This window comes from Bos javanicus, chromosome 19, assembly GCF_032452875.1.
Source record: "Bos javanicus breed banteng chromosome 19, ARS-OSU_banteng_1.0, whole genome shotgun sequence".
Lineage (NCBI taxonomy): Eukaryota > Metazoa > Chordata > Mammalia > Artiodactyla > Bovidae > Bos > Bos javanicus.
In genome coordinates, this window is record NC_083886.1 from 57,296,387 (window position 1) to 57,310,742 (window position 14,356).

General features: G+C 41.7%; 1 protein-coding gene and 1 long non-coding RNA gene across 4 annotated transcripts in view; both read right to left on the reverse strand.

The window, feature by feature from the left end:
• UNK (unk zinc finger) overlaps window positions 1-13,203 on the reverse strand; it is a 32,417-nt gene extending 19,214 nt beyond the window's left edge. For 2 of the 3 annotated variants that reach the window (XM_061392811.1, XM_061392812.1), the window contains exon 1: window positions 12,840-13,037. In XM_061392811.1, coding sequence (XP_061248795.1) covers window positions 12,840-12,943 — 104 coding nt within the window. In that variant the 5' untranslated portion in view covers window positions 12,944-13,037. Of the gene's footprint in view, window positions 1-12,839 lie in introns of all 3 variants that reach the window. The other variant, XM_061392813.1, reaches the window with a different exon arrangement.
• Window positions 693-12,829, reverse strand: LOC133232869 (uncharacterized). Its single transcript, XR_009731496.1, has 2 exons — window positions 8,127-12,829; window positions 693-7,181 (listed from the first exon to the last, which is right to left on the reverse strand). It is a non-coding gene; the product is annotated as an uncharacterized LOC133232869 (long non-coding RNA).
• Window positions 13,204-14,356: the final 1,153 nt, after the last annotated feature.

Here is a 14,356-nt window from a genome sequence, read left to right on the forward strand (position 1 = left end):
AGTTCTAAAAAAAATGACAAAAATCTGCCTACTTGATATCTAAATTCACTCACTTGGCCCAATAACCCAACAGTGATAACAGGTAAGGGATTAACAATAAATTCAGTAAATTACATCACTCTTAAGTAGGTGTGAAAAGAAGTGCTAACTGCTACCAGCTCAATTTCCAGCTAAACTTTTTCTTAGTTTATTATTTTTGGTCACACAGTGCAGCTTGCGGGATCTCAGCTCCAAGGACCAGGGATGAAACCCGCACCCTCGGCAGTGCTTTAAAGAAGAGTCCTACTGCCAGGGAATTCCAACTAAATCCTATTCCAAGCTGTCTCATTTAATAGCTTTATCCATTTAGGTTTTTTACTCTTCTGGGGAGGAGTGTGAGGAGAATCTGGATAAACAGAAAAATACTAGAGATGACTGTTAGAAAAACTGTGTAAATTTGGAGGCAACAGGCGAGCAGCAGCTGGTGTCTCGATCCGTATCTAGCTCCCCACTGCTCCAAGAAGAGCGTTTGGCATGGCCTCACTCTGCCACCCCTGCAGCCAGGGACCCACTCCCCCCACCAGCAGGCTGACCTCCACAGCAGGGTCAGCAAACTTTTCTGCCAAGGACCATACAGTAAGTAGTTTAGACTTTGAGGGCTAAGAGCCCAAACTGAGGATACTATGTAGGTACTTACATAACAAGAGAAAAAACAAATTTCCACAAATTTTTATTGTTGGAAGATAAATAACTGGCCACAATTTTTGGTAATACAGGTCTACTAATAAGAACGGGCTTGGGAGGCAAGTATAACATTTGCAAAGTTGGGGGTCCCCTGCATCAAAACTTGGTTACAAATGTTCATCTGTTAATACTGACTCTGTAACAGGATTTGACCGATTTCACTTTTGGAAATGTCTGTTCACATAGATAGGTCCTGCCAAATGCGGTTATCATTCTACAAGCATGACTTTAACTGAGCATATATTAGTTTTGGAAGACATTTATAGAATTGTATTAGTGCCCTGATACTTTTCTCTTAATCACTTTTATCTGAAGGTTTGGTATAAACTTCTTATTTGCAAATATTTTGAAATATGGAAATTTCCTTTGTATTCCTATCGAGATGCAAAGTCACTTTTCAAACAGTAATTTGTGTTCAGCAATTATATCCATGGTAAATCTGTGTAGGAATAGAGGTCTCACCTTTAACTTTTAGCAGCAGAGAAAGTGTATAAGGCATCTTGACTTATGATTCAAATATTAGTTGTCAAAATGACTTTAATGCAATGTAAAGTTTGCATATAAGTGATGTTTTTCCTTGTAATTTTAGAATGAATTAAGAAAAATCAAGTCTGCAGCAAAAGCTAATTTCCAAAGCCATTCAGCGTTCAGGAATAGTGGCTGAAAATGGTTGTTCTTTCAGAAAACTTTCAATCTCGGCCCTCAATTCAAAAAACAACAAGAGAATCTCACCACTACTAAGCTATCGAATGGTGGTGCAGTGGGGCATGTCAGAATACTCAGCTTTTATTTCTGATAAAAATTCATGGAACTGAGGATGGTTAAATCCCACAAGAGGGAGTGAAATTCATCACTGATCCTAGCACTGCAATCGCTCATGACAGATTACATCATTTTCTACTCTGCACATATTCCTACCATCATGTGTTGTGACAGATATTAACTGATTATACTTCATGTTGTACTGAATTAGTATTTTCTTGTCTTTTTTGAAAATATTCTCAGCTGCAGCTGTTTTAAGTAGACTATTCAAAGAGCCTACTTCTTTAGTCACTTCACACATGGCACTGACTCCATGAATAAAACAACTAAACAGCTTCTGTTGACTCATCAAGAGCCAAGAAAAACTACACAAAATCATCTGCCTTGTTTTTAATTGACTATTGATGTTGCTCCCATTGACCTCAGCATTTTGAGAAATTGTTCTTGCTGAACGGCTAACACTCTTTTAAACAAATGCTCTGGACATATTTCTTCAGTTCCTGCATCAAATGCAATTTAATTAATTCAATATCAGTATGGCTTCCCTTGCCTGGTTAACAAATGAGGCCTCATTTTCCGTTGTAGCCTCATTTTCATTTTTGTGAAGAAATACCGCTGTAACAAAATAGTCTCTTTAAAAATTTAATTTTTCTGACAGTTGCCTTCCTGTGAGTTGGGAATATTGTGACAACTGTGTAGTCTGGTAGTGCTGATGGACTCCTTGAGCACAGCTTTTTAATTACAGATAGCTCGGCCAACTAATTCAGGGACAAGAAAATCCACTCCACTGTGCCCTAAAAACACGGTATTTCAAGTCCATTTTCCCCCTCCTCTCGTTCTGACATGATAGTCAGGCACTGGTGATGAAGAATAAAACAAAACACTGTGGCGCTAGAAACACTGTCGAGTTGTAACCACGTCACCGTGATTTCTGGTGCACGGCGCAGCAATTCAGAGCCGTTTGCACCACATGTGTGAATGCAGAGCAACTGCCTGGTCTCCATCAAAACTACTGAACTCGGTGGTTAAACTGCAAACGTGGCCATAGACGATATGTAAGCCAATGAGAGCGTGTCCCAATAAAGCTTTATTTACGGATGCTGAAAATTAAATTTCATGTAATTTTCATGTGTCACAAGATATTATTCTTTTTCGACCACTAAAAATGTAAAACCTGCTCTCGGCTCACCCGCCGCACACCAGCAGGCAGCTGGGTGGGTCTGGCCCAGAGCCGCAGGTCCCGCCCGCGGTCGAGGGCTGGGTGCTCCGCAGCACACCGCAGCCGCCCCTCACGGTTCCTCTCCATGCTTTCGGCTGTGCTGCTCCTGCCTCCAGGTCCCCTCTGCGCTGTGCCTCGCTCTGCAGGAAAGTTTCCTGCCCTGCCCAGGGGTGTTAATGGCCTCCTCCTCTGTGCTTCCACCACACTGTTTGAACCCGGCTGGTATGGCCCCACCATAGAGCATTTCAACTGCTCTGTACACAGCCACGTTTGCTCATCTTTGTACCCTTGCACAAAGCCAGCTTGCAGCAGGTGTTCAAGACACGTTTGTCCAAGAAAAAGCAAAAACATTAAAGCATCCCAAATGGTATAAGCCTGGTCCACAGAAGCTGTGCACTAACCTAGCGAAACACTGAGAGGCAACTTAGATGTTTCTCCTGGTGATTAAGAAACCAGTAACTTCTCTAGCTACCTTCCCCACAGTGTCTGCACGGCCATGCTTCTCACATTCAACGCTAAATTTAAGATCTTCAGCCTTACAAGCAGACTAGAAAAGCAACCAGTGGGATGGCCTGCTCTGTAGTTGTTGCTGGGAATGTGCAAAGATAAACAGAGATATGTTAAGTGAAAGAAAAAAATACATAAATATAACCAGACAACTAGCTAAACTATATACAGAAAGAAAAACTGGAAAAGAAAAATACATCCAGTATTAATAGTTGATTTTAGTGGTTATCATGACTTTTCTTTACCGTAACTTGATGTTTAAGATAAAGAACTTGTTAGGAAAGAAGTCTACAATTTTACTGACAACTTGACAGGGAATCCTATCTGATCCAAAATTAAATAAAAGATATATGTTGCTAATAAGTCAGAAGAGTTAAGTTAAAAGTCAACTGTGGTAAACTTTTTTGTAAAATGAATGACTCCTAAAACGTCATCCTGCTTCTGATACGTATCTTAGTGGATTCACATGTAGGACAGTCAGATCCGAACAAAAAGGCACACGGGCAAGACAATGATGGCCTCTGGAGAAGCAACAGAAGAGATGGTGCGGCAACACTAGGTGGGCTCAGGAGTCCCAACGTGCACAGTGAACCGCAATCTATGAGCCCAACAAAAAGGAGACAACAGACTGAGCCAACAGAAGCAGCCCACCCTGGACGCCTCGCAGCCTGGAGGTCGTGGGCCCTGCTCCTGGGAGCACGGCTGTTCTCCTAGCCAGTCAGTGGTCACTGCTCCTAAGCCTCCCAACGGGGGCCACAGAGATCTGGCAAAATGACAGATGTACCCATGTCCCTAATAAGTCACCACTGTTCATCTTTATTACAGCTAGTCTTATAAAATCTGACTTTTGTCTGTTTCAGGCAATATACAAGCTTTATCATGGAAAAAGAAATCTTAAAATCCAACAAACAAATCTGTTCTTAAAAATTCCCTGTTGAGACCTAGTCATAACATGACAGGATTCCGAAACTAGGAAAAGGAAAAACAAACAAGCCCCCTCCTCACCAACCCCGGCAAAAACTCATTATTGTAGTGTTCAAAGGTTCAAATGACACTTATCTACTAATATAATCTACTGTTTTCCATATTCATATTAACCTTACTGGCTACTTTTTTTTTCTCTCATATATAATTCCTATAAAGAAATTTGGTTACAGAACTCATACTTCATGGTTTACCAAAGATTCTTCCTTTTTAAGTTTGAGAATAAAATCCTTAATTTCAAGAATATTATAACAGCAGATAAGCAGTACATTAAGAATCCTAAATTATTTATCTGTGTGTGTGTAAGTATTTCTTACAATTTGCGAAGAAATCTTCCCTCATTTTTGAAAAATGTTAGGTAAACTATTAGCAGTTCTAGATTCGACGTTTATAAAGATCTACAAACACATTCTGTTTCACACCCAACATAATCCAGAAACCATACAACAGTATAACAATGACCACACCAGTAGGATTTGCCACCCCCTCCCACTCCAGTGTTCTTGCCTGGAGAATCCCAGGGACAGGGGAGCCTGGTGGGCTGCCGTCTCTGGGGTCGCACAGAGTCGGACACGACTGAAGTGACTTAGCAGCAGCAGCACGAAAAAAAAAGGTTTTAAAAAAAACTGCACCAGGGACTTCCCTTGTGGTCCAGGGGTTAAGCATCTACCTCCCAAAGCAGGGGACACAGGTTTGATCCTGGTGAGGAAACTAAGATTCCACGTGCCAACGGGACAACTTAGCCTACATGCCACAACTAGTGAGCCAGCAGGCCACATGAAGACCCAGAGCAGCCAAAATTAAAAAAATAAATAAATAAATAAGAGCTAAAATTCGTAACTGGTAAATATTTGGATAAAACGCTGATAAATTCTGGTAAAGTGCTATCTTCTGATGTGATCCTGGTGTAGAACATTCTTTCTGACAGAAAAAGCAAGTTCAAAGAGTATTTTTCAGGCAAACAAAATAAGCATCTAGTGAATTTCTGTGTATGTCTAAATCTTTAAGACAGGCTTCGATTCTATAACTAGGTTTTAGCCAAACACTTTAGGGCCAGTAGCAACCTCAGAGATATAGTGAAACTATCCTAACAGAGATACATACACAGAGACCCACGGTACAACAGGCATTTTAGCAAGCAAGAATTTAAGGTGGGGAGTCACGCATTGCCAATGAATTCAGCCCATTCTTCACTGGGAAAGAGCTGACACCTGTGAACTGTCCCGGCCCCAAGAATGAACACGAACCATGAACAGTACCAGATGGTGTACCTGGTTCCCTCTTTCTAGGATCTTGCAACGGGTAAAACTGAAGCAAGTTCATGTAATCAGTGGCTCATATCATTGATTCTGGAGAATATGTGAGGACTGTTGAATACTCTGGTTTATTCTTCTCTAAATTAGATAACACCCTGTTTTGATTCAAAGTCTTCTTGTGTATGACTGGCCTGAAGAGCTTCCAATTTGATGAGCTAATTTAGTACAAAGTCTGAACTGATGTGTTATTTTGAACACTGTTTTCTGTACAACAAAGTCTGTATCCCTCAAAGAGTAGATCTGTTTAGAACAAATTCATCATGTAAGATATAACCAGGCTGACGAAGGCTGTAAGAACTGTGACTGAAGTAAAATTCCAATGGATACAGAAGAGAGGAGTATGCTCTGAAGACAACACAGGCTCAAGCTGTTGAAGGAGACAGCAATGCTACTGAAAGCAGTAACCTGGGCATTGTTCAGATACTGAGTAAGAACAGTACTTTCATCGTGCTAAATGCCAGGCGTGGTTTTCAGCACTTAATATACATTAACTCACGGAATCCTCACAACAAGCCCTTGGCACAGGTACTACCAGTATCGTCAGGAGACTGACGCACTAGGGAAGTCACTTGCCCAGGCTCCCACAGCTGTAAGCGGCAGAGTGGCCTTGCAACTCAAGGCAGGCTGGTCTTGGTGTCCTACTCTTCAACACCACGTGGATGTTAACTGTGCTTTTCTTCACTGAGCTACAGGAAAAACAGCAGCAGCAAGTAAGTATAAGCAACTCTCTAGAAGCTGCTGAAAATACGTCAGGGAGTTTTTGACAGGCCATAATCACAATACCATAAAACAAAAACAGAAACGTTAGCTTCAGCATACCCTACCGGGTATATAATATCCATCTTGTGTATTCATTATAAAACACTTAGTTCAATAGTAAAAATCTGTTTGATTTGGTTTTAACTAAGAAAACACAAGTGTACGCTTCTAATTTATGTGGGGTTTTTGTTGTTCTGTTTGTTGGCTGCACCATGCGGCTCATGGAATCTTAGTTCCCCAACCAGGGACGGAACCCACACCCGCTTCGTTAGAAACATGGAGTCTTAATCACTGGACCACCAGAGGAGTCTAATTTAGGTTATGTTTGACTTAACACAAATCCTGAACTACCAGATGCTTGGCACTTCTTAGCAGTAAAAGTAAAATAAAAAGAATAATGCTCTTACCAAAATGAATACAAGCTTAAGATATAAAAACCACTGCTTAAAAACTTGCAAGTCATAACACACCACACCAAAGTTTTATCAACCTCTTCCTTCCTAAAGCATTAACTATCTCTCTTCAATGGCAGTAGTTTTGTGAATAGACCAAAATATCACAGGAAGGTGGGAACACCCATCGGCTTCTCACAAGAAGTCATTCTGTTAGGACTCATGGTGGCCATAAGATGTTTCAAATACTAATGGGAAACAAACTTATGAAGTCAACTTATGAACACAAAAAGCAAACTGTGATATAAAGAATAAGGAAAGGGAGGGAATATTTTAGTAAGTTCAGATATGACATGATAATACTATCACAGGCTTAATATCTTTGTTTTCTAAATAAACTGAGCCACCAACAGGAAAAAGGTCACCTCACAGAAAACGCTATGAGATTTTTAAGTCGCTAGACTCCTTTCCATCTTCTCTTCCTCATCAGCTCTTGAAACTGCTGTCAAATTCTACACACTGGCAAAGAAAAAAAGGGGTGAAAGTTGAGGGATTTTATAAAGAAATTAAAAGTTAATTGTGATTATTTGAATTAAAAGTATTATAGCCATTGATATCATTTTAAATGCCTGAAACACACGGCCTGTCCTTACAGAAATGCCCATGTGATCATTAAAACAATTATCACAACACCTGATGAACAGAATCAGTTCATTTTAGCAGAACAGCAACCTCTTCTACCTCCCACCCACCCCACTAAATAAACACAATTCATTTTACGAAGCTATTGGGAAAAGTGTGCTTGTTCTATATAATGGTTATCAATTCAGAGACAATTTAAAGTACAACTACAAACAACTAGAATCCCAAATTCACTTCTTAAAAGAATCTCCATAGACTTACAACATGGAGGCATTTGCCTAGTATGGATATATGGAGATGAAGCCATTGAGAAGGCTGGGAGAAGGGTGCCAAGGAGCTTTTTGAAAACTGTGGGCTCTCCCATGCTGAATGATACTACCAAGCCCTGACAGGCCATGTGTCTAAGGTCTCTTAAGTAGGAGAGACTCATATATACTGATTTTAAAAATCCTTAAAAAAAAAAAAAAAAACTGAGAAGTAACTTATACGCCATAAAAAGTCACCATTTTAAAGTATGCATTTCAGTGGTTTTTAGTATAACCATCAACATGGTCTGATTCCAGAACACTCCCACCCCCGCAAATAAACCCCATACCTATGTTCATAAGCACTGACTTTACCCAAACTTTCTCCACAGATCTCTCTGTTGCCCATGCAGGTATTTAAGGTGGCTGGCTGGGGTAACTCTAGAGAGAATCTATATGGTAAGAAAACAAGAAAACTACACTGTCCAGAAGGATACTGGTCACAAATCCTTGACATTTTTAGCAATCAGACTAACTGTACTTTTCATATATTGGCTAAGAATAACAAGAAACTTACATTCAACATCCATCTTCACATAACACATCAGTGTGCCCCAAAATTCATCCAAGATGTTAAAAGAGGGAAGACAATCTACTAGGATTAGCCATAACTGTCCACAGTTGTAATTGCAAAATACAGAAGATGCGTATGTGGGAAAACCTCCTTTAGTACCAAGAACAGCTGGATCAAAAACAAAACAAAACAAAATGAAAAACTTAATCATTAAGCAAATATCATCCCCATTTGGGAAAATAATCTCTAGACCAGTCCTCTAATTAAAGTAATGGAGCTTGAAATGCAACCTGACTTTTACCAAGCTTTTGACCTAGCATCTTTCCTAAGGAGAAAAACAATCTTTAGGCAAAGGTCTGGTAGGAAAGCCTGCAGGTGAGTGGTGCTCAGGCTGTTGCAGGATTCTCATTACCTAAGTGAGCTTAATAGCTCCTAAGACACACAGGAAGGAGACCTCACCTTCAGGCATCAATGTGCTGAAAGCGGGAGGAAGTAGGTCCACGAGGGTGTCTTGCTTTGGGGCACTTATCTGGGGTGCTATTTCCAGAGAAGGAGCTCAAGATGGATTTCTCTAAGTTGCTCTCAGAGTTGTCTGGCTGCCCTCACCAATAAGCCACAGTCTTTGTAGGTTGAGAGAAACCACCAGTCAAAGCAGATGCATATGGATGGTGGGGAAGCCTTCTTTAGTATCTAACATGGTTGGATTAAAACAAAAGAACTTAACCATTAAGGAAATTTTCACTTTAATCATTAATTTAGATGATAGCAAATATCAACTAGACGCTAAATTTAAGGCTATCCTTAGCATGGGCACTTAACACTTATTAATGGGGATTTTGTAGGCTTGCCTGAAGGCCACAGTGAGCTCTCAACTTTGTCCTGCAAGGAATTAGCTCTCCTTGATAAATGAGCAAACAAGATCCAGAAATGTTTATTGGTAATTTAACTCATTCCTGCTGAGGCTGCTAAGGAATGCTTCCACTGACTTCCACTGTGCAACAAGTTGTGCTCTAGAGTAATGTATTTACAATGTTACTGCAATTTGCAATAATGACTTAAATACTGTTCATTGCCTGGATTTTCCAAAACACAGTCAGATGCAATCAAGCTAAGCTCATGAGATTTACATAATGCATACACTAACAAATTTCCCTCAAAATCATTTATCTATGGAAGTACTGCTACATTATTCTTGTTTAAAGACACCCAGGAAACAGTCCTCAATTAAAATGACAACTGGCTAGATGAGGCTATAAAGCGTTTATCTCTGTCTTTCTGTAAGAGATCACCCAGTGGTCAGAAAGCTCCAAGAAACCTTTAATAAACTAGAATTTCACTTTCTTTTAATACAGAGCATTAAGAAGTCTGAGAATCAACTTCCAACTAAAAGAATCCAAAAATGATGTTTTTGAGGTTTATATCTGCTTATGGGATCAAAATAATGAGGTCAAAAATTGAATTTTTTTTTTTGGCTAAGCTGCAGAATCTTAGTTCCCTGACCAGGGACTGAACCCAGGCCACAGCAGTGAACGTGCCAAGGTCTAACCATTGGACTACCCGGGAATTCCCAAAATCAAGGACTTGCCAAATCCCAAATGGTAAATTTTTTTGTTGACCTTTCAACTATACAGTTTTAACAATATTAATTATGTAGTAAAAAAGCCCAAAGTTAGCTAAATTTGTATTACTCCGAAATTTCCCATTCCTCAATCTGTTTTCATAAAACTCTTCTAAAATATAAGATGGATTTGTTCTAAATAAAGCTGCATTAAACTTAAGTCTCTGTCAAAAAAAGAAAAATTACCTAGCAAGAGGTCACGTGGTTCTTGTATTGAAGAGTACTAATACAGGCACATTATCATTTTACTTAGAGGTAATCAGACACATGGAATTGTACAACACAGGAAATTGTGATATAACCACTTTGTAAAAGGGTTGAATTCCTCAGGCCTAGTAGCACAAGTGCCCAATACACCAATTTTCTGAAAGGATTACTTTTTGTTTCTCCTAAAGTAAGATTATTCAAGAGCTTAAAAAAACACCCAACAAAATAATTATCTTTCAAACTGTTATGATAATCCTCTTGGTTTATAAAAAGGAGGGCTCAAACTCTAGGAGTTTGGCTGTGGGATAAGAATAAAGGGCAAGAAGCAAGCCAACAGGAAGGCAATTTTTACTTGTGATGGATTCAAAAGCATTTGCCAACGCTGCCATTATGATGTGTGTGCTTAGTTGCTCAGTTGTGTTGGGCTCTTTGTGGACCCATGGACTGTAGATCAGTGGCGTTCAATTTTAATGCAAACCTCCTCTGAACTATTGCAAAATTACTGCTTATCACATAATCTCAAATAACATCAGGTACAAAAAAAATACACAAATTAACATAATTTATGTATAAGCAAGCTTTAAAAGGCAAAAAAAATTGACAGGTAAAAAAATACAAACATTAAAAAAGGAGTCTGTATCTTTATTCGATGATGGGATCAGTGCAATCGATAAGGTCATCTTTATTTATTATTTTTTTTAAGGTCATCTTTAGATTGGAATAAATTCTAGGAATTCATGCTATGAAGGAGAATAAAAAAAACGTGGGGCAGCTCAAAATTTTATAGCAAATACTGAAATCAAAATGAAAATGTTCCTGTCTTCTAACCCCCAAGGACAACAAATGGGTTCAGAGCCAACAAGTATACTGGTGCCGCACAGCGTCTTTATGCTTCCTGCTCCTCAGACCTCATGACAAGGGAATGAAGCTTTCCAAATCATCCAGGCTTCTGAAGGCCCATAAATCTATCAAGAAAGAGGTCTCTTTCCACCAACTGAGTTCTACCTCTGATTTTCGGAGATAAAAACAAACACACAGATACACATGAACAGATAACAGAAAATAGATGGTAACACCTCCAACCTTCAATCAGACCTGAGCTTTACATCTGCTACTGTCCATTTACTAAGCCACTTCAAGAGCCAAGACTGATTACTCTGTACTTATCCCACAAGAAGCTGAAAGGCAGATTTTAAACAAATCTCATTTTAACAATGAGCATCAGGGACTTCCCTGGTGGTCCAGCTGCTAAGACTCTACGCTCTCACTGTAGGGGGCCTGGGTTCCATCCCTGATCAAGGAACTAGATCCCACATATCCCAACTAAGACCCAGCGCAGCCAAATAAATAATTTTTAAACAATTAGCATCAAGAGAACAAAGACTCATATTAACATTTACACAGCTGTTGATTCATTTCACCTCTCAATTTCAAAATGGTTAGAAAGCCTAATACAGATTCCATAGTATACTCAATGACAACATAGAAACACAAGTTGCTGAAACCAAGATTCATATTACTCAAAATGTTATCCACATTTTACTGGGAAAAAAAAAAAAAAAAACGTGATCTGAGCAACCAGAGATTATAAATTCCAATAGGATGAAGTTTGCAGATGTGCAAATCTAGACCAGGCTGTTGGACCATACCCTTCATCTGATCACTCAATTCTCTAAGACCATCTCACCAAAATCAATGGCCGGATTGCAGAAAGAACTCCAGCAAGGACGGACCAGCAAACCAATCGCCACATTAGAAAAGTTACAGTTAACGTGAGTCAGACTTAAGTCAAGAAAAAGTTTCAAATGATTTCAACCAACAGAGACTCTAACAAATAAACCAATACACTTCTTAAAATCGATATTCCTAATCCCAGAAGTTTCCCAATGGGTCTTACTTCCGTGACAAACAACAGCTCTTCCTGTCTTTTAGGTATTTCTACTCCAACAAATGCTTCTTAAGCTTGGTTCACCAGGCCGCGTTATCGTGTGCCCCTCAAGGGTTGTTCAACCCCCAGGTTCCAAATCTCTAGCAAGACTGAGGTACACTTGGGGATCCTTCTAGGCTTGTACACGACTTGGGAGCCCAAGGGGGATGTCCGGTACTCAAAGAACTTCAGGGAAGATGGAAACCAGCATTTTACTCGACAGGAGGACCTGCCTCTTTTTCTCACTTTCTCCCAAAGCATCTAGCTCTAGGTAGTTGCTTAGAAGTACCCTGAAGGGAAATAAAGAGAAGACAGGGGACCTCCACTTAAGATACAAGCAGATTCTCAGGCAGAGGTTTTTCATCTCACTAGACTTGTAGAGTCAGCATTTGGGGCTCCCTCTGAGGCCACCACTCGGACCCCATCACCCAGGCTAGGGCAACTGTTTCTAAGTGAATTCAATCAAGAGTGGCCTGCGTGGACAACATATGGGCCTTGCGGTCACAAAAGGCCTCTGGTTCCTAGTACGTGGGTCGCCTGACAGGACTTCACGCTAACCGTCCATTCATAAGCGGGTCTAAGGTTGGCCGCTTAGGAACTCATCCTGGTTGCGTCTTGGACTTCTTATCGCCCCCAAAAGTGCCTGGGACTGTGGTTTTTACAGTCTGAGGAACAGTTAGGCCTCGAAAGGCGCCGGCCTACGAGGTGTGCACTCCGCATCCCAAGCTCCCGCCTTCCCAAATCGGCGCCGGAGACCGGGTTTCCCGCCCCTCAGCCGGACCAAAGGTTGGTGGCAGTTGTAGGCAGTTGGGACCGGCCCCAGCAGGTTGGAACCGGTCTGGGCCGGGCCGGAGGAGGAAGGGGGGGAGGGAGAGGCCGCCTCGCGCTCTCCCTGCGCGCGTGACTCACGCTGGCCGCTGACGTCAGGCGTGCGCGCGCGGCAGGGGGGGGGGGCTCTACGTACGTGTAGTGCTGCGGTTTCTCGGGCTGTGCCTGCAGCACCTGAGCGGTAGCGGCCGGGGGCGCCGAGGAAGCTGCGGAGCCGCCGGGCCCGGGGCCCTTCGACATGGTCCTGTCTTCCTGCCTCTTCGCCGCTCCCCTTTTATTATTCAGTCTGCGCGGTCCGTGCCGAGGCCCTAGTGCGGCTGCGCCGCGCCACGAGAACGTGAAGACCCCCCGCGCGGCAGCAAGGCTTGCTGGGAGTTGTGGTCCAAGGTTCGGCTGGAATTTTACCGCCGGCAGAGGGTTGCTGCCGAAGGAACAGACCACAATACCCAGAGAGCCTTGCGGGCGGTGTCCCGGATGCTGAGAGCCGCGACGGTTTGTGGGGCTTGCAGTCCAGTTGCGTTACTTCTTAACTGCGTTTCCAGGTTCGTAGGGGAGCCTTTGCCTGCAATTGGAGCCCTTGGGGTCGAAAAGGTCCAGAGCTAGGGAGGGCCTAACGACTGCTGTGAAACTGTTCCAAGTGTAATTTCACTCTCAAGAGAATAATGATTACCTCGCCTCCGTGCTTATCCCAGCTTGGGCTCTGTTCTGATGCGGGTCCCTAGCAGTGGGCCTTGGAGCTGCAGGCACCTGAAGTCCGCCAACATCCTCATTCCTGCGGCGGGACCAAGCGTGAAGGAAAGTTGGCCTGCTGGAAGTCAGCTTGAGAAAGCTTTGCCAACGAAGAGCGATACAACACAATACTCTGTTCCCGCGCCTTTACCGGGGCGCTCCATAAACCTTTACCAGCCCTGAAACCTGGAACTCCACACGACTTGAGTCCCCCAACTCGACACCTGGCCCGACCAACGTGTTTCCAGTACGTTAGGGGCCAAGAACGAATTTAATCTCCGTCTAGCATAGTCTCAGGTACACTGGCAAGTTGCAGGAGTGTCGAAAAGCATCAGAGGAAGGGCCTGGGTTTGAGTAGGGAGTACGATTTATAACCCACTCCACTCTCGTGCTCTGGCCCTCAGCCTTTCTACTGGGGAAAATGTCTCCTCCCCTCTTCCCGCCAGTTGGGCGAAGTTCTTCACAGATATTTTAACATTTTGTTAACAAAGTTAACATTTAACTTTGTTTTCCATGTTGAATCTACTCAAAACCCTGTTGTACAGGCTAATTACATTTTGTTAGATAATGTTAAATAATGATAATCTCATTAAAGAAACATTCGATTAACCTTAAGAGTGAAGCCCTGTCGGCTGAATGGAAATTTTTCATGTTTGAGATTGATACATATCTATTTTATGTTGTTCCGAGTAACTTCATATCAGAAGCCAAACCCAAGTTGAGAAACGTATTTCTTAAACAGACCAAATCAATTGTTTAAGCACTAGGGGTGTTTGAAGATGAAAAATTCCGAAAGGACAAAAAAGTTGTGTAAATTATGGTGTATGGCTTTAATCCTATTGTTAAATTCAAGTAATCAACTTATAGGTTATTCTCCAAAATACCCAAATGTGATTTGATTGAAGAAATACAGTTCAGCGTGCT